The 26478-nt window shown below is 35.4% G+C and overlaps 1 protein-coding gene across 28 annotated transcripts in view; it reads right to left on the bottom strand.

Moving 5' to 3' along the window:
* Positions 1-1686: 1686 nt before the first annotated feature.
* The window catches only part of PCM1 (pericentriolar material 1), an 88890-nt gene continuing 64098 nt past the window's right edge, over positions 1687-26478 (bottom strand). For 16 of the 28 annotated variants that reach the window (XM_067721462.1, XM_067721469.1, XM_067721472.1 and 13 more), the window contains 13 exons: positions 22673-22793; positions 21554-21712; positions 20944-21083; positions 15954-16088; positions 13619-13816; positions 11957-12019; positions 11568-11703; positions 11110-11270; positions 8493-8568; positions 7643-7917; positions 5496-5588; positions 5287-5404; positions 1687-3701 (listed from right to left, as the gene is read on the bottom strand). In XM_067721462.1, coding sequence (XP_067577563.1) covers positions 3676-3701; positions 5287-5404; positions 5496-5588; positions 7643-7917; positions 8493-8568; positions 11110-11270; positions 11568-11703; positions 11957-12019; positions 13619-13816; positions 15954-16088; positions 20944-21083; positions 21554-21712; positions 22673-22793 — 1701 coding nt within the window. In that variant the 3' untranslated portion in view covers positions 1687-3675. The other 12 variants (XM_067721468.1, XM_067721477.1, XM_067721471.1 and 9 more) reach the window with 2 other exon arrangements.

The raw sequence follows: 26478 nt of genomic DNA, 5'->3' as shown, positions 1-26478 counted from the left end.
CCTCTTTACCTAAAGAGGGAAGAACTACAAAAAGAGTATACAGCCAGGACATGTCAGAAAAAAATGTTTGTTAGCCAAAGAACACATGGAAGCAATTATGGGTTCTTAATATGTAAGTCTAGTTTTTAAAACTCTGTCAGAACACTGAAAAGTAGGCAAAAAACCTCACTACTGAGTTGTGTAAGTTTGAGGAGAATCTTAGCCCTTCTTTTCCTGGACCTTTCTTTTCTCCAACATGAATACACACGATACCTTACATTTATATATAGTACCTGTCATCAAGGCATTTCCATGAACACTACTTCATTTGATAAGAGTAACCCATGCCTGTGCCCCTTCTAGGAAGATACTGAGTATCAACTGTGAGGCAACAGGAGATGGAGCAGTGGAGACACTAAATGTACACAGACACAGTCTCACTGAAAGCAAGGTTAACACCAATGCTGAGTGCTACTACTGTGAACTGGTATAGCACTTTATATTTTTCAAAGCCTTTTCATGATGTCATTTGATTAAGAGAATGGCCTTAAAAAGGCAACTATAACTCTGGGGGATACAGTTCATTAAAGGTGAAGATTTCTAATTAATATTTCTAATTAATAATTCTAATTAATATTTCTGATTAATATTCTTAATATTTATAACTATATTATTTATTTTAAATTAATCACATGTGATTTGCTAGACCTATATATGGGGGATAACTAATTACATGTAGGAAAAGTCATAATGCAAGAAATATATTAAGTAGGTGGGAGAACAGAACTGTTATACAGAAACATTATGCTGTGATTAGTTTTCAAAATAACCAAATCAACAGCTTTCTATAAATTGCTGGCCTAAAGGATATTCTGTTGTGGATATTTCTGAGTCTGGGCAGATGAAATGAACTGATAAGATAATTAAAACTCTGTTTATATATGAATCACAGTCATTTGTAGGCATAGAATTTTCCTCTGTTCCTTGTTCCTTAATGGAAAGTGGGTCAGCCAGAGACACTACTTAATATGAGGAAAAAACTAGACATGTAAAGACAGTGAACATTAAAGTAACAATTAGAATTGTGCAGAAAGAACAAGAAATGCTGGCTCTTCCAAGCAAGGCGACTGAGCAATTACACGTGTATACTGAAACAAGCGAAATCCAGAGGCAATTATTTCTTTGACAGATAAAGAACGAGTTTTTTATATTAAAGAAAGTTGAGCAAGAAACATGCCAATCTAATTCTGAATAAATATGAGAATGTTCTGTATGTAGTATATAAGACAGATGTAACTAAAAAATAGAAGAGCATGGCCACTATAAGAAAAATGTCTCAAGTTTAATAAATCTTCTCTCTGGTTGGTTGATATGTCATTATTTTTCATATCTTGATTTTTTTAAAAACTGAAGTATAGTTGATTTACAATGTTTTAGTTTCTGGTGTATAGCAAAGTGATTCAGTTATACATATATATATATATTCTTTTTCATATTCTTTTGCATTATAGTTTATTACAGGATACTGAATATAGTTCCCTGTGCTATACAGTAGGATCTTGTTATTTTTCTATTTTATACATAGTAGTTTGTATTGAGGGTTTTTTTTTTTTTACACATTTCAAATAGTCAAATAAGCCACAATTCTGGAATAAATTCTAAAGCGTAAATGAGTATGTCAATTTAAATGAAAATGCAATTCAGGGCTGTATGCAGGATATACATTTATTAACAGTGAAAAAGCATTTACCCAAAGTGAATGTTACAAAATACAAAGAGTACCTGCTGCACAGTCTGGCGAGCTCACTCTTTTAGGCATTATTTCAACCTGCGAGGTTTCTCTCTCACTCATTTTGACCTTTTCTTCCTCTTTTATCTCTAACCAAATTTTTAACTTAAAAATGAAGACAAACAGTAATATTCAATGCCTAACCCTTTAGCAACAGTTACCAGGGAAAAACATATTAAACAAGTTATCTGCTCTCAAGTCCTAGGTATTTTAAAACTAAATTATCTACTATAATAGAAAAAAACAGACCATATTACAACAGCTATAACATAAGTCAAATAAGCAAGTTTGATAAGGTTCACAGATACTACAGTAATAACTAAGGTATAAGTACAACGCTTCCACTGTATCGATCTTTAAAATGCATGCAGAGAGAGAGACAGACAGTCTTAATATGTAAGGCTTGGCTTGAGTATCAAAATGAAGTTTCTGTACAGAGTCTAGAAAACAAATACAGAACTTAAGTATACATATAATGTAACTTATGTTTCAATTTCCCTGAAGTCAAGCCAATTGAATAAGAATTCCTGTTTCTGGGATGATAGTTTTCTGAATAAGTTTTACTAATTCAGAAAGTTGGAGATATATGTCTCACATAATTTAAGTTATGGAGCAATACAGTCAATGCCCTCATAGGGAAATCCTCATTTAATACTCCCTGACTGGACATTATACTTTTACACTGAGGTATCAGGCAAGAATTTCAAAGGAATACCAACCAAATTCTTTTCTTATGGGATACTTCAGTTAATTGTTGACAAATTTAAAAGACTATTTGGAACAATTCTTCATATTTTATTCAAGAAAGAATCTGTAAAGATGACTTAATTGTTAACTGGCTATGTGAAGCCTTACTGGGTATGTGGCAAGTCTGGGATCTAAAGCTACACCACCTTTAAAAGCTGATTTACTTCATGACAAAGAGGTCATGTAGATTTCCGTTACTCAAAACTTCCTCTGCGAACCTGCTTCTCTCTCACTGCATACAGAAGCAACTGCTATGCTTTGGCTAAACTATCATCTCAAAAGGCAAGGTTGTCCGAAGGCATATAGAACTTTAATGTGCTGGTACATAAATTTAGTTCTATTAATCTCTACTTTAAAGATCTTGGTTTTCCTTTTAAAATTAATCACAATGTTACTTTACTTGGCTGTGCAGAAATACTCTCTAATTATAGAAAACTTTTTTTTTTTTTTACTTTTAGACTGAGGCAACACAGATATGAATTGAAATTCTAGAAAATATTTATCTAATAGATAATTATGTAAGTTCTACGTACTAAGGACAAGTGTTCTAAACTTATTATCCAATTTGAATAGAATATTAATATATCTTCTACAATAACCTGGAAACCTTTATAACCTGCCCTATTCTTGCACAGGAATAAGACATGCAAGTATCTAAAAGAACATTAGACCCAATAGCAGCAACACTGGCATTATTTGGAAGCCTGGCCTAAAGGCTGGGCTTTACAATAAATAGTATATTTCTCTAACTCTTGACCATTGCTCTTTGAATAGCCTAATTATACAGAACAGTGACTTGCTGTATAGTATTCAACATAATTTCCAAAAAAGATAGTTTACAGGTTAAGTCCAAACTTTATTTAAAACTACATTTTAAATTTAACGTTACCAAACATCACAATGGGGAAAAAAAATCAAGACCAAAAAAAATGACAGAAAGAAAAAGAAAAAAAACCCACAGTGTATCAAGGCTTGAATCTGTCCAGAATTCAGTTTTTGATGTTTTAAACTGCCATGGGCAGAAATTAGCACACCTACCAAAAATGCAGTGTCAAACTAATTTACATTTTTTACAGATCAAAACAGATGTTTATTTAGTGCCATTTCCATATATGCATTGACTATGTAAAGAGAGAGTTAGATGAGCCTCTGAAGACATCTCATGTACTTTGGGCTCCCACTGTTTCTGAAAAACAGAATCATAGTTAATGCCTTATAAATTACTTACTAAGTTAAGACCTTATAGAATTTAGTTTAATACTGCTCTCTTCCATTAAAACTTTCACTTCTAATATGAAGTTATTACAAAAGAAACTTAGTTTGCTACAATAATTCCCTGATAACACACAGCAAGAGTTTAAAAGGCACAGGTAAGGGTTTCCATTTTAAGACGGCAGACTAAGCAGATACTTCCTCTCTCTCCAAAAGAAAGCCCCACTAGAAAAAAAAAGATATAAAAATGAGTAAACCCAGACCAACAGAAGAAGACTGGCTGTGAGAGAACAGAGGATGGCGAACCACAAGTTCCCAGGATGCTCAAAGGAGACGGAGGCACAGAGAAGAGGGGAGGAAGCTGCAGCCTAGACACACTAGGACAGGCGGCAGTGCAGAGGGTACCAACTGAGTCCTAACAGGCAGAAATGGGCTGAAGAGTGAGGAATTAACTGAAGGTTTGACATTTGGTTTGCACTTCTCTTCACCCTATTTCTTAAAAAAAAAACAAAAAATCTTATATGAGTTTAATCAACTGATGAATTGATGAACAAAAAGAAATCTTTGAACTTGATGCAAGAAATGTGCTCCTCTGAGTGGCCCTTGGGTTGTGCTATTAGACCCATAAAGAAGGAAATCTGGGACTATCACTTGGCTCTGCAACAAACCATATTTATATAGAATCATCTTCAGGAAATTATAGAAGATTCAATTATTATAGTTACAAAAACAGAATGTAAGTGTGTTTACTTTAATAATGTTAATAACGTAAGAATATGAGTAAAACTGAACAGAGAAGGCAGAAGGAAAAGGGGAGGAGCAAGTAGTTGGGTAATGACCAAAGTTGATGGAACTAGAAAATGTATATATTTATAAGAACAAAGGTAACAGGAAAACCAAAAATATAAACACTGAAAGAAGAAGAGGTAGGTCTAAATACTTTCCGTTTGGGAGACAGGAAAATTATCTAATTTTTAAAATTAAGAAAAATTATAAGAATAGTATTCAGAGATCTAGAGGGTCTCCTCCAAAAGAACTGAAAACCAATAATTAAAAGAAACGGGCTCTTGCCAATCATCATTAACTGCTTTATACCTTTCTTTCTTAAGCCATGTGCATATATTACTTTGTTAAAACTAAAAACAGGGGCTTCCCTGGTGGCGCAGTGGTTGGGAGTCCACCTGCCGATGCAGGGGACACGGGTTCGTGCCCCGATCCGGGAGGATCCCACATGCCGCGAAGCGGCTGGGCCCGTGAGCCATGGCCGCTGAGCCTGCGTGTCCAGAGCCTGTGCTCCGCGGCAGGAGAGGCCACAACAGTAAGAGGCCCGCATACCGCAAAAAAAACCCAAAAAAACCCTAAAAACAGAAAAAAATTATCTGATAATACTATTTTATAAATTGGGCACCTGAACGAATTTTTATAGAACTACGCTTCCTTTCTAATATTTATCTTAGATATTCCAGGTACTAGTAGCACATTTAAAAAACAAAACAAAATGACAGTATCAAGATTCAGTAGCTTTTCAATATGATATGGTTAAAAATGATAACTCTTACCAGGTTCTTTTAGTGTCTGAGAATTCCCAGCTAGTTCTTCAGTCTGCATTTCACGTAATATTTCACCAGATAAATGGTTTTTCTGTTCTTCTTCTACCATTTTCTTCCTTAGATCTGCCTTTAGAATGAAAATTAAAAATACAAAATCATTTTTCACCTTAACAATATTTGTTATATAAAGACAACTTTAATTAAAGAGAGCAAAATACCTCTGAATATATTGTCAGTTTAAGTGGTAAATCTTCAACTTTCACAAAGTCTTCTTCATCAGATTTTTGACTTATGTTACCAGATTCTGCTTCCTATAAGATTAACAAATTATATTTAATGACGGCAATCCACTCTATCTCTGGATCTAAACCAAAGTAATCCATGCCAGGAGATAAAGCGGATTCTTACATGTGTATATATGTCAGTAATTCTATCATATTTGCTTTTCTTCTATATTCAGCTCAGTGAATAGAACAGAAATCTAGAGTTCACGAGAAGAGCTACACACTTGCAACTATGGGCACACAGTCAAGCTTTTCTGTCCCCATTTTATAAAACAAAGAGCCAGTTCACACAGGTTAGAGGAAAAAATAGTAATAGTAATACTGAGGGCTAAAATAATTAGAACTACTCTTATTACTTGATATGTTTATAGAATGCATCAGAATTGTATCCAGCAGAATATAAGTAAACATTTACAGTCTGTCTTCCTTCCTTCCTTCCTTTTTTCTTTCTCTCCCTCTTCCTATCCCTCTCCCTCTCCCTCTCTCTCTTTCTGGCTGTCTTGGGTCTTCATTGCTGCGCGCAGGCTTTCTCTAGTTGCGGTAAGTGGGGGCTTCGTTGTGGTGTGCAGGCTTCTCATTGTGGTGGCTTCTCTTGTTGCAGAGCATGGGCTCTAGGTGCATGGGCTCAGTAGTTGTGGCTCGTGGGTACTAGAGCACAGGCTCAGTAGTTGTGGCACATGGGCTTAGTTGCTCCGCAGCCTGTGGGATCTTCCCAGACCAGGGCTCGAACCCGTGTACCCTGCATGGGCAGGCGGATTCTTAACCACTGTGCCACCAGCGAAGCCCCTACAGACTTTCAGTATCAACTCCAGAGGTTCAAACAGAAAGATGAGGTATGAACTTAGTAACTCACAAAAGTTACTAAAAAACACCTCACACTGTTTTCCTGAAAACTGAAGTCTTTTATTCTCCTAGTTCTTTGATTTTTAATAGTATCATCACTCTACCAATTACCCAGTAGAAACCTTAGGTTTTTCTTTTTCTTGAAACATTTCTCACCCATGTCTCTCTATTCAGCTCATTTTGTATTTATATGATAATGGAGGCTCCTAACACAGCTTCCTTGACAACACTTCTTACATAGTCATCGGATTCATCTTCAAAAACAGTGACTTTGACCATTTCACTTTCTTGCACAAAGACCTTCAGTAGTGTTCCCTGCCTAAAATTCAAATTCAAGACCCTCTAAGATCTAATTTCAAGTTAATTTTGATTGAATGCCTCCTACAGTAATTCTATGCACTCATCAAATGATAACAAGAACAAATCTAGTAACTTTCAGTTTTAAATGCAAAATTTTACAGGTAGTGAAGCAAATAAAACAATTAAGAGAGTACTCTTTCTACGAATGTTTTGAAGTATTATAAGCCCCCTTGCTGAGAAGCTGTGAAATCATAAGTATATCTTTGGGCAGAAAACTGATGTTAATTAAAAAATATGTGAAACACATTCTTTAGACCTAAAGGTACATTATTACAAATCCCTTCATTTTTACTGACAAGAAAAAGTAAAGTATATACAACATATACAGCCCAAGGATCCACCAAAAAAAACCTATTTGCTATAAAATTAAATTGAAACAAACGTCCAGAGTAAAACTAAACTCAGCTACTTACATCATAAATGCAGATTTGCTAGCTTACTTTTCTGTCATTCCCTATACAGAGCTAGGGACTCTAGTGCTGTCAAACTGCTTTATTTCCCATCCCAAATGTAAACTTTCAGGGTTATCAAAGATTATGAAGTGTACCAAACTGTTGAGAAGTCAAGCGTGGATGGCGTAAGAGATGATTCACATATCACTACCCCTTTAGATCTGAACTTGAACTCCCTCAAGGTTTCCATATAAAACTCATCTCTTTGCTTCTCAAAACTATGAAAAGTGGAATTTTAGGTTTTGAGATGGTCATCTTAATTCACTATCACTCTTCTGTTCAAGTTTAAAATAAATCTGAGTAAGAAATAAAAATGTTCCGACAGTTTCTAAACCTAAACACAAAGCAGAGTTGTGTTTATATACTAGAAATGTTAACCTGAAAATGAAAAAATATGCACAGAAATGAAATGCAAATGATACATACATAGTCATTCACTAACACTGGAGATTCAGTATCAGGACTTCCAGCCAAAGAGCTTTCAGGAGTTTCCTGGGCAGATTTAACTTCTTTGACTCTAGGCACCAAGGTTTCAATTTCAGTTAAAGGTAAGGGCAAAGCGTTAGGCTGATTAGATGAATCGATGGTAGTAAGAGCGTCCTTTTGGACAGTGCTGTTTAAAGGTTGCTCATTTTCCAAGATATTGAGGTAACAGGGCTTCACAGGAGTGCTATCTTGGTCATCTGTCATCAAAAGAAAGTCTTAACATTAGTGTAATACAACTGTCATTAAATTTACTATTATACCAAATAAAGACTAAACAGTATAAATGAGAGTAATCAAGACATTTAAGACCCAAAAGAAAAGGCAACTAGAAATTATCCTTATCAATGGTTCCCAAATTTATTTGACCAGATTCATCTGGGGATGCTTTAAATATTAGATACCTGAAATGCACCTGATTTCTAATGAAATAGGATTTTCAGGAGTCAGGCCCAGGAATGGGTATTTTTAAATTTAATTTAATTTTTTAAATTTAATTTTTAAAATTTAACTTAATTTTTAAAAATCCCCCACATTGGTATCTAAAGATACATTCCTTACAAAATTTTTTTCTGTGTTTAAATATTTGTCAACTATTCTTTAACAGCTGTTGGCAGAAACAAAGCCCTCGTGTTTTCTACAAAGGATTTATGGAGGAAAAAAAGACATACATCAGGTCCAAAACACCTTTGAACTTCTAATGGAAGTTCAAAGAATTTAGATTTTTTTGTTTTTAAGCACATAAAGGGCACTTCAGATAATCTTAACATTGAAACTTATTTAGATTTCTTACCTTTACTAGTAGTGGGTTCTTGTTCCGATGGGACATTTTTGCTTTCCGCTGATTTTTCAAAATCATGCTGTGGAACCTGGAAGGAAGAAGTGATGTCTTAATAGTAGGGCCTAAATATATGGTCACTATACAGGAGATGCTTGGTAAGTGTGGTATGTCCACCCTGAGACCTCAGACAGGGGAATTTTAAAACACCTCCTAAAAGTGTTTCAGGGAGGAGGCGGTGGCTGCAGTTCCAAGGCAGCTCAGTACAAGGGCTCCTCTTCTTAGCCTCACAGTAACACAAGGAACTGAATGTTATGGACTCCACTAGTTTTCATTGTTTTTTTTCAGACCAGACTCTATCTTAAACTAAAAGACACCTATTTATATGCAGATGTTAAGTGAAAGGAAGAGGAAATGACGAGGAGGAGAGAAAGATGAACAGAGCTAAGTGCCTTCTGCAGGAGGACAGAAAACTGAAGACTCACCTCATAACTGGGTGTACCAGATTCTAGGAAGGAAGGAGTACAGTAGTGGGGTGGGAGCTGGTGACAAGGGGACGGTGCTGGTGGTTGTTTGAAGCTGTTTAAGAAATATGTGGACGTTTAGATTCCCTCTCCCAGGCTCAACAGAAAATGCGAGATTATGTTTTGGAGAAAATGAACTAGTGAGCCTCAGACCAGGGGCCACCAGGAAAGGGGTAGGCTGCAGAAAGCACAAGTGAAGACAGGATAAAGTGTCACACTGAAACAGAAAGATCTAGTGCAAGTCTGTATAGAGGTGGGACCCTCAGCCCTAATCCTACACCTAACTGCAGAACACCAACAGCCAAGGAGGCAGAAGGATACCGGAGGACCCTCCCTACTTTGGAGAAACTAAACCACCCCAGAGAAAAGACCAATAGGAATTAACATTTGAGATTTTCTGTCAAAAAGCTATACACTCAGCTACCCTATGGTGAAGCCCAAAAGAACCCCAACTGGCTTTTTGATGTATTATTCTTTAATATAAGCACCAAAGGTACAGTGGATATTTAAAGAAAGCCTCTAGGTGGGTAAGAGAAAATATTGCTTCGATGAGGTAATAGGGTGCTATAAAAAAGTAACAATCAGGAAAAAAGTACTTAGAAATTAAAAATGTAACAGCTGAAATAAAAATAATTTCACATAGGTATTAAGGTCAAAGAAATCTCCCAAAAAGTAAAAGAGAAAGAGCAATGAGACAATAAAAGAGAGGAAAAAATTAGATCAACCCTGAGAGCTAATAACGTTTGATAACATTTATTCCAGAAGAAAAGAAGAGAAAATGGTAAGGAAGAAATAAAGGAAATAAAAGAAAATTGACCAAACCTGAAGAACATGCTATATTGAAAAGACAACTGAGTACCTAGTGTAGTGAATGAAAAAAGACCTGCAACGATGTATATCACTGTAAAGTTTCAGAACTCTGGTGGGGGGATGGAGGGAAAGCTTCTAGAGCTAGAAAGAAAAAAAGATATATACAAAGAATCAGAATAAAGAAAGGCAATGGCAACACTGAAAACTAGAAGCGAGGACAGTGCCTTCAAAGACCTGAGGGAAAATGATTTTCAACACTGAAGCATTAAGTTTTCTTAGACAATATAAAGTCTCAAAATATTCTTTGCACTCTTTCTTAGAGAGCTACTGGAGGATGTGCTCCACCAAAATGAGGTAATAAACCAAGGAAGAGAAAGGCAAGATTTGATTCCAGAAACTGAGATCTAATAGAGAACAACAAAGGGCATTCCCAGGCTGGTAGCTATTTAAAGGTCTAAAGAAGAGCCAAACCCAGAATGGAGCAGGAAAGGAGAATGCTCCAGGAAGGACAAAACTGACTAATTGGTTCATGTTGAAAATTCTACTGAGAGGTTTATAAAACTATTGATGGGCATAGCAAAGACTTGGGTTTGTGATGAAAGAAAAGAGAGTAAATAAAAATATTGAGACAATTATTAAATTCAGGTGAAAAAATGTATAAGACTTAGCAATAAATAATATTTGCTTAGCTCAACAGTCAGTAATATTTACATATTTTGGTTAAATCTAAATATTTGGTTAAATACAGATTTAACCAAAAGGTATAATTAAATGAGGTGGACAGGATTAATATAATTAAATGAGGAGCCGTAAGTGACCTAAAAATCTTCACCTGCTATAATAGAAGTCAGTAGGTAATGCCTAATACATAAATGAATAAATGCACACACATATTATTCAGATGTAAGGAGGTAAACAGCAGAAGAAATCATAAAAAATTTTGCCTCTGGGGCAGGATGAGGTGAAGGTAGGAAAGGAAATGATTTTATTTTGTTACATACCACTTCCACGTATAACTAGAAAAAATAAAACTTAAAAATCCAGATCTTCTGAAGTAATCACATAGTTTTTTAGGACTTGTTATCAAAAAAACATTTTTTTTGAAGTGCTTTAAATGTAAACATTGCTAAATACAAAAATAATAATAGTGTTTAGGATTTCAATAAGAATATTAAAGTAGTTTGTATTCATGAAAATGAGAATGGTGAAGTTGTAAATTTTAACATCTGTAAAAAGAATCAGCTTTTTAGTAGTTACAGTAAGACTGGTGGAGGGTGTGTTAGTCTGCACTGGAATACCTGATCGTCGTGTTCATTTTCTTCTGTAGTTTCAGTGTTAGCCTGCAGTGAAGTCTGGACATCTACAGGTCCCTCTTCAAATTCTTCTATTTCTTCATCTTCATTCTCATCTTCTCCACTTCCATAATTAGTCAAAGCCTGAGTTTCAGCTTTGGACAAATCTAAGTTGATTAATAACACAATTTTTAGTAAAATTTCAGCTCTTAATAATAGCTACCATTTATTGCATTCCTGCATTGCTCAAGTGCTTTACATACAGTATCTGAAATCTTCAAAACAGTAAGTACTAGAAAACTGTGGTGTAGAAAGGACAGGTAATTTAGTCAGGGTCACACGGAAATTCAAATTCAGAGTTGTTTGACACCTAATTCTATAATCATTCCACTCCACCAAACTGTTTCAATAAGCGATCTATAAAGAACTAATGTATAAACCTAGTCTAGAGCCTTCAGACTTACTAATAGACACTGGACATTCTTCACTTTCTTCATCTTCCTCTTGATCAGAGACATCAGAGCTCACATTTTTGGGACCGTCACCATCATAAACCTCAGATGTTTGAGTCTGTGTAACTGTTTCAGTCTCATCCTTGTCCTAGCCACAAATAAATTTGAGTAATTAATTCCTTAAAGTACATTTTTCAAAGGTATATAGTACATCTATCATAAAAATTAATAATAGTTATTATCTAATAAAAATATAAAGAATCATTTTAAATTTAGTTGTTTTTAGAAGAAAAGTTTGTCAGAAGAAAGGATATTTTATGATATACTCTGCTCTCAAACATTAAGGTAAAAGCTACTTAAGTTATTTAATCTTTTGTTTCAAAAGAATTATTAGCACATACTTTGTCTTCATCATCAATTTCTCCAGCAGGTGAGCCATGATCTCCTTCAAGAATCCTTTTGGCCTAAAAGCAAATCAATTAAGCAGAACTTAGGGGTAACCATTCATCATTACACTTAAGTACTCAGTAAACCTTAACAAATGCTGCACTTTTTAACCATCATCCAAAGAGTTGAGTGTTTTCTTAGAAATGTAAATTCAACTCTTTCATTTAAATCTTTTAAACGAACAAAACAAAAAGCAACACTGTCTACTGGACATCTCCTTGGATGTGTAAGAAATATCAAGAACTTACTAAATCCAAAACAAAAATTTTGATTCCTTTCCTTCCAAAACCCCATCTTCCTTCAGTCTTCCCAATCTCAGTAAATGGCCCTTCATCCACCCAAATGCACAAGCCAGAAAACTAGGAACCAGCCTGTACTTTACTTTTATTATCCACACTGAAACTATCAGAATGCGTTATTGACTCAATCATCCAAAGGTACCTGTTGTTACACACTCAAAGATAAGACACATAATTTCTTACCTGGACTATTGCAACAGCCTTACAACTGGTCTCTCTGCTTCCATCTCTACTCTTCTACAATTCCTAATCAGTATCATATCCAGACAAATCTTAAACTGAGATCATGTCACTCCTCTATTCCAAACTTTCCCATGAGTTTCCATCATGCTTACAACAAAATAAAATATAAGGTCCCTACCACCGTTTCTAAGGTTCCATAACTTGGTCCTACCTACCTCTGTGTACCTCATCTCCTACATGCTCGTCTCTTTTCAAGTGTTCCTGCCTCCCTGGCCTTCTCTCTGTTCTCCAAAACACTCAATCCTGCCTTAAGAGTCTTTCTTTACACTTAACAGTTCTCTCTGCCTGGAATGCTCTTCCCTTTCATCTTCATTATAAACTCCTCTTGTCCCTCCATGGCTTACCTCCCTTTTCATCCCCTGAAGGAGCCTCGTGATTCCGCCATCTAAAGCAACCCATCCTATCACTTTTTTATAGTATCATCCTCTTTTATTTTTTTCAAGCTCTAAGCAATGACTGCAATGATGTGAAACTTATTTATGTCTACAATAAAAACATTATGAAAAGTGTGAAAAAGATGGCTTGACTTTATCCACTTTAGGTTTCAGAAAGAAGGGTTATCTGTTTCTGTTTTGGGTCTTGACCTGCTTTCCCTCTCATGATTAGAGTCAAGAAAAGGGTGCTTGTCTAGGGAAAAAGCCTCCTGGTATGCCTTAAGTTGAGGGGAAAAAAACATCCAATTACATATGTGATCAAGACTAATTTAACAGGGTATAAGCAGCTACAGGGATATACAACCAAAGTCCTAACTAATAACAAGCGTAAGTATTGGCTGCGGTGATAAATACTCCTGGGGCATCTACTGGGATTGGCAATAACCACTGCAGGCAGCTGGCCAAGGGCCGGATCCCAGCCCTCCTCTTTCTTCTGGAAACCTGCATAAGTGGCAATAACGTGAAGTGGCTATCTGATAATTCCAGCCACCTGTTCCTGCCTGCATTCCTGATTAACTCATATTACTAAAAAACCTACTTTTGCTGAGGTCAAGTATGATTTTAATTACTCATAATGATCAAGAGCTATATTTATATGCTAATTATAACTACTCCTAAAATCAAAATGCATGTAATTTACCTCTTTTGCATAAGACTGTATCACTCCAGCTGCTTCGATTTTCCTTTTGCATCTCTGTTTAACAGTTATACTATTATTATCCAAATCTTGCATGAGTTTAAAGAAAGCCAATTCATTAAATAACACTTCAGATATCTCTACAAGAAGATCTTCTCCACAATCTTTCAGTTTTCTACCAGCAAATTTTGCCAGTGAATCCTGTTCAAAGATAAACCAAATAGCTTTAAAGATTACAGTAAACTTCAACTGTGGGTAAAGCAATACAAACAACAAGTTTAAATTATAATACTCACCAATGAAAAAACAATATTATTACTTTTTAGTATTGAAAAACTTAAAACTAATGACTAAGACAGGCTAAGAAAAGATATATTAATATTACTAAAAACATGACTAAGTGGGAATCTTGCTAGTTCTGCTTACAGAGTATACAAAAGAACAAATGGTCATCCTAGCTTTAGTCCGTATGTAATATAACTGCCAGCCACAAATATATAAGATAAGGGATTCCTAATCTCAGAAGAGGTCCCACGCAGTGCCAGAGGATATACATATAAACCACAGTGAAAAGCTGAAGTGCCATGAGAGAAGAAAATACCATTAGAATACTTTTCAAGTTTTCCCCTTTATGTAAGGCAGCCAATCATTCTAATTTAAATGTTCTCTTCAAAATCAGTCTAAAAGTAAACTTTAGTTCTATTTAAGTTGAAATATAGCATCATCAAATGAACAAGTCTGCTATATTCTACACAGTTTTTACAAAACCACTTTTATTTTTCTTTCTTCCTAAAAATATGGACTATGCTATTTAGAATACAGGCAAACAACTATAATGCTCAGTGCCCCCTCCCTCCCAAAAAACTACCTTATCTAGCACAGTGATGGAGAGAAGTACAAACCCTGGGTCCTTCATGAAAAAAAATTCATTGAATAGGTTTTGTAAGAGAAAAAGTAGAAGACAGTAATTTAATCTCTACCTCAAGAAGAATTTTCAACTCTGGGCAAGATTTAATGTAAACTAACTTTTATTCTTCATGTAGGTCTCCTTGTGAAAAAAATTAGGAATACGAAGAAAAGCAGTCGGATTTTCTTAGACTTAGGAAAAAAAAACCTTACGTGCAAATTAATATATGGAATCTTCCCACAATTATAACAGTAGACAGAACTGAGGAAGGGCTACATGGATCCTGATTAACAAAAACGTTTAAAGTATCAACAGTTTCTCTTTCAACCTGACTCTAAAATGTAGTTTTTTCTTTCTGTAGGAATAAGTTACCTAGTTAAATTTATAAAAATACATTTACCTAAAAATTATCCTAAACATTTTTAAACAATGCGTAACACCACAGATGTCTTACATTCCTTATGTGTTAGTACAACTAGATTAAATAGAGCCAGGACACTTTAGGATCTATTACTATAGATTTATATAGATTATATAGATTTATATAGATTATTATAGATTTCCTGAAATTTATACTTCAGTCTTATTAAAAACAAAATGAAAAATTATAGTGATGGAAAAGCACATCAACCTAGGGTTTTTAAAAATTTGATGGACAAAGTGAAAATACTATCTCTAAAACAAATTTAAATTAAACACAGAATAGGAAGCAAGGAAAAATTTTACAGGAAAATTCTGTAATACAGATGAAAAGAAAAACATATTTTCTAGTTTGGAGCAATAATACACATCACTGAACTATTTCAATGGGAAAACATACTGGTGAATTTAACTGTTAAGATGTTTATTATATGGAGTAATTATGGTATCCTTACTCATTAACACAGGGGTTCTCATCCTTGGCACTGTTAACATTCCACAAGGTGCTACTACCAGCCCCTCCCTGCCTGTTGGTCTGAGGACACTGCTAAATGTCTCCCGGGAGGCAAAATTGCCCCCAGTTACAAACCACTAACCGTCGCATAATTTAAAGTTACTGTTACAGCCTAAGAAGGCTCTACAATCAAAAGCTAGCTTCCGGCTTCTACAATTTCCCAGATTGGTAAAAAAAATAATTTTAGAAAATATCATGGAATACTTTTTAAACAATTCAAACTTGAAATGCTCTTACTGGGTAGAAGAAAAATCAAAACAAAATTTTATTAGAGTTGGGACAGGCCTTAGAGATGATAAAGTTAAATGAAGACACAGGCCCTAATCCAACTTTTTTTAACTAAGTAAGCAATAACCTAAGAAGTATTAAAATGTCATCCCAAATGGATGCTAGAATGAATATCTACTTGAATAAACTGTGTAATGCCAGAAAATGGCAGAAAAAAAAAATCCTAACCGCATGGTACTTATTGAAGTCATACAAGTACAAACTCTTACCTGTAATATACTTCCAAGTTGTTTATGAAAGAACTTTACAAACTCTTTGCTCTCATCGTTTTGCTGGGTAAGAGTCAAAACCATGCGTCTTACTGAGGTTAGAAGTTGAGAAGAGCATACTTCATCCATGTGCTCCTGAGAAAAGTCCTAGTTGGTTAGGATATAACTTATCTTGCTTAAAAAATATTAATCCACATAATGACATTGTATTTTTTTTGCATAAGCTCTTCAGCTTTTAGATGCACACTTGGAAACTTCGTTCATAAGAATAGCCAAGCTCCCGCGTACAAACATTAAAAGGTTTGCAAATTTTGATTCACTATAGCAGATAATAGCCAGTAAAAGAAACTGGCTGATTCAACATTTTCCATCACTTCCTTTCTGTACTTTAAGGAACTACTCATGCCATGGTTTCCATATTGCCTGTATTCCTATTTGCAGTTCAGTTCATTTCAACTACTCTCACCACCACACTTCACCTTCCACCCAACTTCCTCTGTGTTATCTTCTAACTTCTCTAAGCCTTGGCACTGCTGACATCCTGTGCATTGTAGGATATTTAGCAGCCCTCTGGCCTCTACCCACTAGAAGCTAATGGCACCCTCCACTCTCCCAAGTTCTGACAACTAAAAAACATACCCAGACATCACAAAATGTTATTAGGGTCAAAATCACAGCCAGTTGAGAACTACTGTCCTTTCTTAACAAGCCCCTTTGGGCAACTCTCTTCATCACCTTAATCTTCCTTTAGAAGCATGTGCAATCTACATAATAATCCAAACCGGAGTTAACTTTCTGAGGTGAGTCCATAAAACATCCTTATCAAGTAACCTCAAGGTTCTGATCCTCTTTCTGCCACTAAACTCATTTGGGCAGGTCCTCTAACCTTGACTCAGGTTAAGTTTGTGGGGTTTTTTTCCCCTCCATTAAATGTGTGGCCAAAGGTGGCCAAACTAGATGATATCTAAGATCCCTTAAATCTAAGGATTGAAGCTCATTTTTTAAAAATTCATGTGTCAAGGCAGGAAATTAAAAAAAAAAGACAACAGTCCCTGTCTTCAAGGAATCAAATACCACTGGAGGAGTCAGATCATGAGCACATCAATCACTACAAGCTATGCACCGTCCAGTAGGTGATACTTTTAAACTGCAGGGACTGTTTCTTACTCATCACCTAGCACAGTTGCTAGCTCACAGGAGATACTCATTACTTGCTGAATAAATAAGGATCATAAAAGAAGCACACACTAGGTGCCCTAAGGAGCTGTGGTAGCACATCAGAGCTCTGAAGAAAGGTCAGTCAGGCAGAAAAGAGTGACAGCATTTTATATTTTCAATGATGACTAGTTGCACAAAGGGCTGATATATGAAAAAGAAATGGCAGGTATAGGAAATGTTGAGTAGTTTGAAATGAGTATTTATCTAGATGGAAAGCAGTGAGAGAGAAAGCTGGGAAACTAAACCATATGCAGTGGTGAAATCTCTCGACTTCAAAGATATGAATTAAGGTTATGCTATTGGAGAGAAGGAAGTAAAACTAACTGCTCTCAGGGGCAAAATCAATTTTTTCAAACATCAATTTTTGACTCACAGGTGATAGAGGGTAAGAGAAAGTTAGGAAGTCTAGCTTAGGTGACTGGGTGTAAGGTTGACACTAACAAAGAAGTTCTATAATCTTACCCAAAAAGTCAAGATTTGAAGTGAAATGAGACATCATAAAGTAGTTAAAATCAGACCATTAGTCCTACTCATTTTGTTGGCCTCAGAAATTGTCTGAAATGCTAAATTTAGTAGGGGATCCTTATGAAAGGATATAACTTAATCAGACACAAAATTGTAAATGCAATAAAATTTCCTGAGATGGTCGCATTCGCTACACATAAAGCTAAATCATTTATATTTTTTAACACTTAGAAAATAACTGTACATATCAAATAAATATCACTACCAATATACCTAATTTAACCAAAAAGCCATGTTTAAAAGTATTTATTGAATTACAATAAAACAAAAACCTAAAAGAAAAAAGGCAATGCTTTGTTGTCTATGCCTAAGATAGAAGCAAGCAATACCTGAACAGTTTGTCAATTTACTTTAGGGAATGGTTTCAAACTCTTAAATGAATATCTACCTATCTATCTATAAGAATATATACATATTCTTATAATTTATAGGAATATAAATATGTGAGGGGGTGAATACATATTTTAATAAAGGCACAGGAATAACGGATGAAACTGATGTATTTGTCTTATCTCCTCAGATTCCCTTCATCTAGTCTCTGAAGTCCTTCTTGAGTGAAAATACTAAGAAATCGAGAAAGACATTATTCTAGTGGGGAGATACAGGCAAAAAAATTGTGATACTTTGTCATATGTACCAAGTATGCCAGAAGCAGTTACAAGAAGGAGAAATCCTGCCTGCAAGTACATGCTAACATACTTCAGCTGGGTCCTCAAGGGTGTGACTGCCAGAGGAAGGGTGAAGGGCATTCGAGGCAAAGGAAGTAACATGGGCAAGGTGCCTTTTTGACAATGTCAAGTAGGATACAAGGTATGTGGGAAGGAGCAGTTATGAGGCTGGGACCAGGCTATAGAAGTTTTATAAGCAATGCTGAATCTGATCTGGATTCTATAGGCCAACTGTTTTCAAACTATATTTCAAACTACACTTGATCAGTTTGAAAACCAAAGTCAAGGTTTGGTGGATCCATTCACTTACTAATTAATTATTTACTGAGTACCTACTACCTGCATGTACTATACTTGGCACTGGTAAGACAGTAACCAAAACAGTTTAACATCTCTGATGTAAATCTTCCATTACTTCATGGAGCTTACATGTAACAAGAGAGACAGACAAAATAAATAAGCAAATATTAAATAGGTTATAAGGTGACAAGCACTATGAAGATAAAGAAAAGCAATAAGGAGTAGGGGAGATCTGCTCACCCAGTAAGTAACATTTGATTAAAGCCTTGAGGGTTCAAAGGAAAAAGCCATGCAGGTATGTGAAGGAAGAAGCATTCCAGGTAGAAGTATCAGCAAGTGCCAAAGCCTTAAAAGTGTTAGCAACGCTAGCAGGAGAGTTGAAAGATTAGAAGAGGAAGCAGAGACAGAAAGAACCATTTGGAGCTGCTGTGGGTGCCCAGAAAAAGGCTAAGTTTTTCACTTTTCACATGGAATAATTTGGGCATAGACAGATGGATCCTCTCTCTCCTCTTGGCTATCACATCTCCTCAGAGAAAGCAGTTTCTATAATTGCCTTTACAAGGATCTCTCTTCTCTTAAAATATTCCAAAGGAAAAAAAAAATATTCCAAAGAAAGCAATTACTTCCACCAAGGGAAGAAATGTAACTATATGGAAACAACTTTCTGTTGTCAACATCCTACACATTGGCAAGTACAAGTAGCTTGTAAGAAATGAGCCCAATGACAACATATTTTGGAGTTTCCCACATCTGAATGAAAAGACCGTCTTTTCATTTTTAATTTTTTAAATTTCCACTTTAAATGAGAATGTAAAAGGGGCCATCTCAGAAAGAAGGCCTGGCTTGCACGCTTCTTTCTCTCCTCTTTTGTCATTAAACAAAATTAATGGTACAGCTTACTATTCTCACTGTTAGTAGGAATATAAATTGTTAACCTTTCTGAGGGACAATGCACATAAGGCCCCAAAGCCTTAAAAATATTCATACCCTTAAAGCTCGAAATTCTATGTCTAAGAATTATTTCTGAGGAAATAAAAATGGGATGTGTATTTAAATTTAGCTAAATCATTTAAGTATTGTTCATAATAGTGAAAAAGAAATCAGAATAAACATAAATGTTTAACAACAGGAACTGACAAAATAACAGGCAATTCTGTTCTATGAATACTCAGCACTCACAGTAGCAATCAACATAGCTCACTGCTGGCAGTCCTACTAGTCAACTCTGGCTCTTCCTCTTTTGCACAACTTTTATCCTGGGCCCCAGTTCTAGGCCACCTTCTCTTATCTAGTGCTGGGCTTTAGGTGACCCTACCTACTGTTAGTAGGACCGGATTTCCAAAATATATCCCAACTGTCTACTTCTCCCCATCTTTAGTGCCACACCCTTGTCTAAGCCATTATCATTTCTCACCTGTCTCATTGTTCTTCTGAGCCCTATATTTAATTCTCCACAAACAAACCAGACTTTGTTTCTTACTTAAAATCTTCTAGGAGTTTCCCTTCGAACTTCGAACAAAATCCAAACTCCTAACCATACCTATGATGTTCTATGTAACTGGCCCTTCCCCCTTCTCCAACATCATCTCACACAAATTTCCTACAGCCACATGATCCTTCATCCAGTTCCTTAACATGCCAAGCTAGCTTCTAATTTAAGGCCTTCCTCTCTCTGGCAGGATCTTGCCTTAAGCTGGCTCCTTATGCACACCCCTGTTTAAACGTTCCTTCTTTAAAATTTAGCCTTCCCTGATCATCCAGTCAAAAATAGACACCATCACATCACCATATTTTAATTCTCTGCATGGCATGTATGACTACCTGATATATATATCTACTTATATGTTTTATGTTTACTTGTTTTTTAATCCATATTCTCATCTTAGCATGTAAGCTCCATGTTAGCAAAGGTCTTGACTTGTTCACTACTATATGCCAGGTTTTGTGGACAAAGTAGGCATCTTACAAATATTTTTGAATGAATAATGAATCAACAGTGTGTAACCATTAAAAAATACGCTGTAGAAAACAGCAATTCAGAAAGATGTTTGTATTATTAATATCTGAAAAAAGAAGAATGCACAAATATATGGACAAAATATTACAGAAAGGTTGACAAAATACTGACAGGAGCTATCTCTGGGTGACAAAATTATGAGTGATTTTTAGTTTTCTCTTTTGTTTACCTATTTTCTTAATTTATTACAATGGAGTCTTTGGTATGAATTTTAAAAATAAATACAGAACAGTTTATTTATTTTTAAAAATTAATTGCTTACCTTCAAAAAGGGAATGACTTCTTTCATAATTGCTTTAATTTGCCGGTCCAGTTGCTGCGTATCAATTCTAGGACATGGGACGGTAGAAACTTCACTTACAGATTGCTGTGAACTATGATTTTCAATAACAGGAGTTTCCACTTTAAAAAAGAAAATGCTGTATTAGCAAAATAAAGTCTATGATGTTATATGTATACACTTATGCAAAATTCTAAAGAATATTAAACTCTGATGATTTTATGCTAAAATAACATAATGGAACAGCCATGTAGTTCTAGTACCCCTGATAATTAAAAGAAAAGTGGTCCAAAAAATCCCCATTAGGGCTTGCCTGGTGGCGCAGTGGTTGAGAGTCCGCCTGCCGATGCAGGGGACGCGGGTTCTTGCCCCGGTCTGGGAAGATCCCACATGCCGCGGAGCGGCTGGGCCCGTGAGCCATGGCCGCTGAGCCTGCGCGTCCGGAGCCTGTGCTCCGCAACGGGAGAGGCCACAACAGTGAGAGGCCCCCGTACCGCAAAAAAAAAAAAATCCCCATTACACATCACATGGGGCTCTTATTTTTTTATATATGGAGCAATGAGTCTTACTTTTAATCAATTCAAGAACACACCTTCTAAACTATCAACCGTAGTCGGGGCAGCAGCACCATCCTCATCCTCAATAATCCTGCAGGTGCATCTGACATTTGTGTTACTTTCAGTCTCAGTCTTCATACGCTCATATTCTCTCATTCTGGCTAATGCTTGATCTAAGTGAATCACAGTGTTACCTGCATATGGAACAGAAATATTTCTAGAGGATATAAAAGCAAACTTTTTCATGTATTCCATAAAATTTATTAATAAAAAAATAATGTCTGAACATAGGTAAGAAAAACTACCTTTAACAAGTTCCAGATACTGTACTATTTGGGTACTTGGCATACACTATCACATTTACTTAATCCTTAAAATAACCCTATAAAGTAGATGATGGTACCCTCATTTTCACAGAACTTAAGTGACTGCCCAAGGTTTCACAGCCAGTTAAATACAGAATCAAGAATTGGAACCCAGGTCTCTCAGACTCTCAAGTCCATGAATACTTGGGTATAGTTTGATGTGCTACAGTCTGGAAAATGAATCAGGCACCTGGGCATCTTTCTTTTCTCTAATTTCCTTTCCAAATTTAGGACTTGGGTTTTTTTCTCTCTGACCTATGCAACCCTCTAAGCTTTTGTTTTACTACTGATGTAAAAAAATGCCATGTGCCATGCCTCAGAGTTACCTGGGTTTCCCACTATAAATTATATATGCTAAGAAATTTCAGTTCTTACCCAAATTATGAAGTTAACATTTTTATTGAAGACGTGATTGGATGAGGCATTGCTACCTCTGAATTTTTCCTACTAATTAACTGGAGATCTTAAAGGATGACCTTTAAGGGAAAGGAAATTAACATTCTCTGAACTTCTATTAGGCATGCTAGAGAGTTCTGTGTATTTTTCACAAGAACATAGCAAGGTAAATAGGACCTCATTTCCTTAGTATATGCAGAGAGTCAGAAAGGTTAGATGATTTGCCCAAAGTCAAAGAGTTAACAATTCTTGAATTTAGACTGATGGATGGATAGACTTTTAAGTCCACATTCTTTCCACCACATCTTGCCTTTCTAGACTTTTGTTTCCTTATCAATGCCATTCAAAGACTATATTAAAGTCGTGTTCTAAGATTATAAAAATTTTGCTTACCCAGATCATCTGTTGCAAAAGGCTCAAAATTTGAAGATACAGACATGACACTACCATTATCAGCATCATTTTGCTCACTTATTTTATGTGTTTCTCTCTCAAAGTTCTTCTCAAAAGTTTCCTAAGTTATAGTTTAAAAAAACAAATAAAAGTCACTAATATTTCTTTTAAAATTTTATGATTAATATTAAAAATTTAACATAGAAACTAAGTATTTGCATAAAACACTTAAAACTGTGATATAATGAAAGTTATAAAAAGTTGAATACAGAGTCACAGAGAATATTAAAATATTAAGTAATCTTGCAGAACACTTTGTCATTATGGAGATGAAAATACACAGGCCCAGCTACTAATTAAATTCTATCTTGGAAAAGGTAACATTATTTCTACACCATCAGAGAAACTCTATCTTCAAACTCTAACAATGCCTAGTACCTTACTATGATATCTGGTTGTCTCAGAAGAAAAACATGACAGCATATTCATATTTTTTAAAATTAACTTTATTGAAATATAATTTACATACAATGCACCCATTAAGTGTACAGTTTGATGAGTTTTGAAAAATATATGCACCAACGCAACCATCTTTCCTAAATATAAAGACCATTTCCACCAGCCCAGAGAGTTCCTTTGTATCCTCTACACCCCACTCATATGATTTCTATTACCACACATTAGTTCTGCTGGTTCTAGAGCTTTATATAAAATGGAACCACTCATTATGTACTCTTCGGTGTCTGGCTTCTTTCACTCAGTATGTTTCTGAAATTAATCCATGTTGTTGTGTGTTTCAGAAGTTCATTATTTTTTAATGGCTGAAATAGTATTCCATTGTATGGATATACCACCGTTTGTTTATCCATTTATCTGCTGATGTTCCAGTTTGAGGCTATCATGACTAAAGATCCTATGAACATTAGTGTACAAGTATTTGTGGACATGTTTTCATTTCTCTTGGATGAGTACCTAGAAGAGAAATTGCTGGGTCACATGCCAAGTTTATGTTTAACTTTTTAAGAAACTGCCAAACTGCTTTCCAAAGTGGCTGTACAATTTTTACAATCCTACAAGCCGTGTGAGAGTTCCAACTGCTCCAAATTCACACCAATACTTCTTATTGTCAATCTTTTAAATTTCAGCCTTTCTAGTGGATGTGAGATAGTACCTCACGTAGTTCTGATTTGCACACTGGTCATTTACATATCTTCTTTTGTGAAGCGTATGTTCAAATCTCTTGCCCATTTTTTTTGAGTTGATTTCTTACAATTGAGTTGTAGAAGTTCCTCATATAGTCAGGATTTGTCTTTTACACAGTCATTTGCCAGATATATGTACTGAGGTTGTTTTCTCCTAATGGTATCTTTTGAAAAGCAGAAAGATTTTATTTTTATGAAGGCTGATTTATCAATTTTTTTCTTATGTCAAAATCATGATTTTGTTTTCTTTTAGAAGTTTTATAGTTTTAACTTTTCCAGGACTGTAAGTAGTTTCAAATTAATTTTTGTGTATAGCGTGATTAGGAGACAGCCTCAATTATATTTTGACTGTAACTCATTTCACAATTGTGTTCTTTCCTAGCTACTCATCTTTTAAAGTTTTCTCTTAAATTATGAAATGACAGGTTTGTCCCTGATTAAAGGAAATGCAGGCATTAGGGAACATGTTTTAAGAAATGGAATCATTTTGCTACTCCTTTAAGTAAGACTTGAAGGTAGATGTACCTTTGCCATTTTATAGCACCCTGGAGGAGAAGATGCAAATTGTTTCTTCCTCTTCCTAAGTCTCAATTCCTCAACCTCCTTGACTATAATCCCCAGACGTCTACTTTAATTCTCTCTTTCACGGCATGAAGACTTTTACACGCTCTGAAAGGTATGTGTAAAAGCTCCATAAATGGAACTCAAAGGACCTTGGCCTAGAAATGTGGAGAATGAGACTCTATATCCATCCAGTATGGTAACCACTAGCCCTGCAGCTATTTAAATAAAATTTAAAATTTAGTTCCTCAATTCCAATAGTCACATTTCAAGTGCTCGATAGTGCCAATAGTGCCAATAGTCACATTTCAAGTGCTAATGGGTACTGTATTAGACAATGAAGATATAAGACATTTCCATCACTGTAGAAAGTTCTACTGGATAGCACTGCTCTAGATCTGCTAAGACACCTACTTATAACGTATTACTGTATCTTTAAATTTTAACTTTAAAACCTTGTCAGGTTAACTTTATCATAAATTGCAGCTTAATTTTCAAAATTTACTGTTGATGATGCAAACCAATGGGTTCAAATCCTTTAAAATAATTGGAAGTAATGCCGCCTATCTGAAATTTGGTTAAAAAGAAAGGCACTGGAGTTAAGGCTATAAAATTACTAAAAAAGATTTCTAAGAACAGACACTCTTCATGCTCCCTCAGTAAGTTATTTCAGTGCCTAATCAACTTAAATGTAACCTAGTAGCTCCTATTTTTTATGTATACAGCTGGACCACTTTTCATTTCCCACGAAAAAAGAGAACACAATTTTCAATTAGTTAAAGTAACAATTAATCCCAAGTAGCAATTAGTTACATTAATTTGTATTTGCCATTATAAAGTCAACCAAAACCATGTAGTTCTTGCACACAGGTTTATGTTCATAGTAGTATAGGAGTTGGAGCCTAGTGAAGAAAAGTTTTAAGCAGGAAAGATGACTTGGGGAAGTATTGTTTTAAACATGAGTAAAATAAAAGAGCAAAAATTGAGAAAAAGTCCTCAATAATTGTAAGGAAATTACTATACATGAAGAAGAGAAGATGATCTTTTTGAGAAAACACTGTCTTTTCAGAAAAAAACGTGTATGTTATATTAACAATGGGCAGAAACACAGTAATATGTTTCCAACTCTATACCTATAGCAGGTATTTGCTAATCAATTATGACACTCTTATCCATGAATATCCAGGTGCTGAAGTTGGTATAAAAAAGAATGTACTGGGCTTCCCTGGTGGCGCAGTGGTTCAGAGTCTACCTGCCGATGCAGGGGACACAGGTTCGTGCCCCGGTCTGGGAAGATCCCACATGCCGTGGAGCGGCTGGGCCCGTGAGCCATGGCCGTTGAGCCTGCGCGTCCGGAGCCTGTGCTCCGCAACGGGAGAGGCCACAACAGTGAGTCCCGCGTACCGCAAAAAAATAAATAAATAAAAATAAAATAAAAAAGAATGTACTTGTTATCCCAGGACCACATATAATCTTTTACAACAGAATCAGGGTCTGAACCTTTAAATAGGTGATTTCAAATGCCTAGTTCATTATCTCCTCAATATCCTCGTAGTTTGCCATACAGTTATCCAATCCAGTATGTGTGAGGTAGGTGTTATTTGGAGGACATAGTTTATTGAAAATATACATTTTCCTCACCACTCTTTTCCATTTCCAGGCCCTTTTTATTTTACTCAAAATTTTCATCAATTTTAATATATTAAATTACATTTTCTTCCAGGCTTTCTTTTGTCTAGGCTTCTCTTCTAACTCAAAGACTAACTCAATTTATCTTGTATTTACTCAAGGGTTCTTTGATCTAACTGCTGTCTGGTTTACTCAATGTCTTGAATGAAGACAACAATTTTTACTGAGTGTCTATTATGACTCAACTCCTATGTTGGACAAAGGAGATATAAATATGGCTATTTCAGACCTTATAACTTATTAATTTTTGGTGTTTGACTGCTGTCATATTGTGACTGAATTTTATACCTCACCTCAAAATAAAGCAATACACTACACTCAGCTTTTTAAAAAAGCTAAAAAACAAATATATTA

Source organism: Pseudorca crassidens, chromosome 21 (assembly GCF_039906515.1).
Source record: "Pseudorca crassidens isolate mPseCra1 chromosome 21, mPseCra1.hap1, whole genome shotgun sequence".
NCBI classification, from domain to species: Eukaryota; Metazoa; Chordata; class Mammalia; order Artiodactyla; family Delphinidae; genus Pseudorca; species Pseudorca crassidens.
This window is presented reverse-complemented; position numbering and strand designations above follow the sequence as displayed.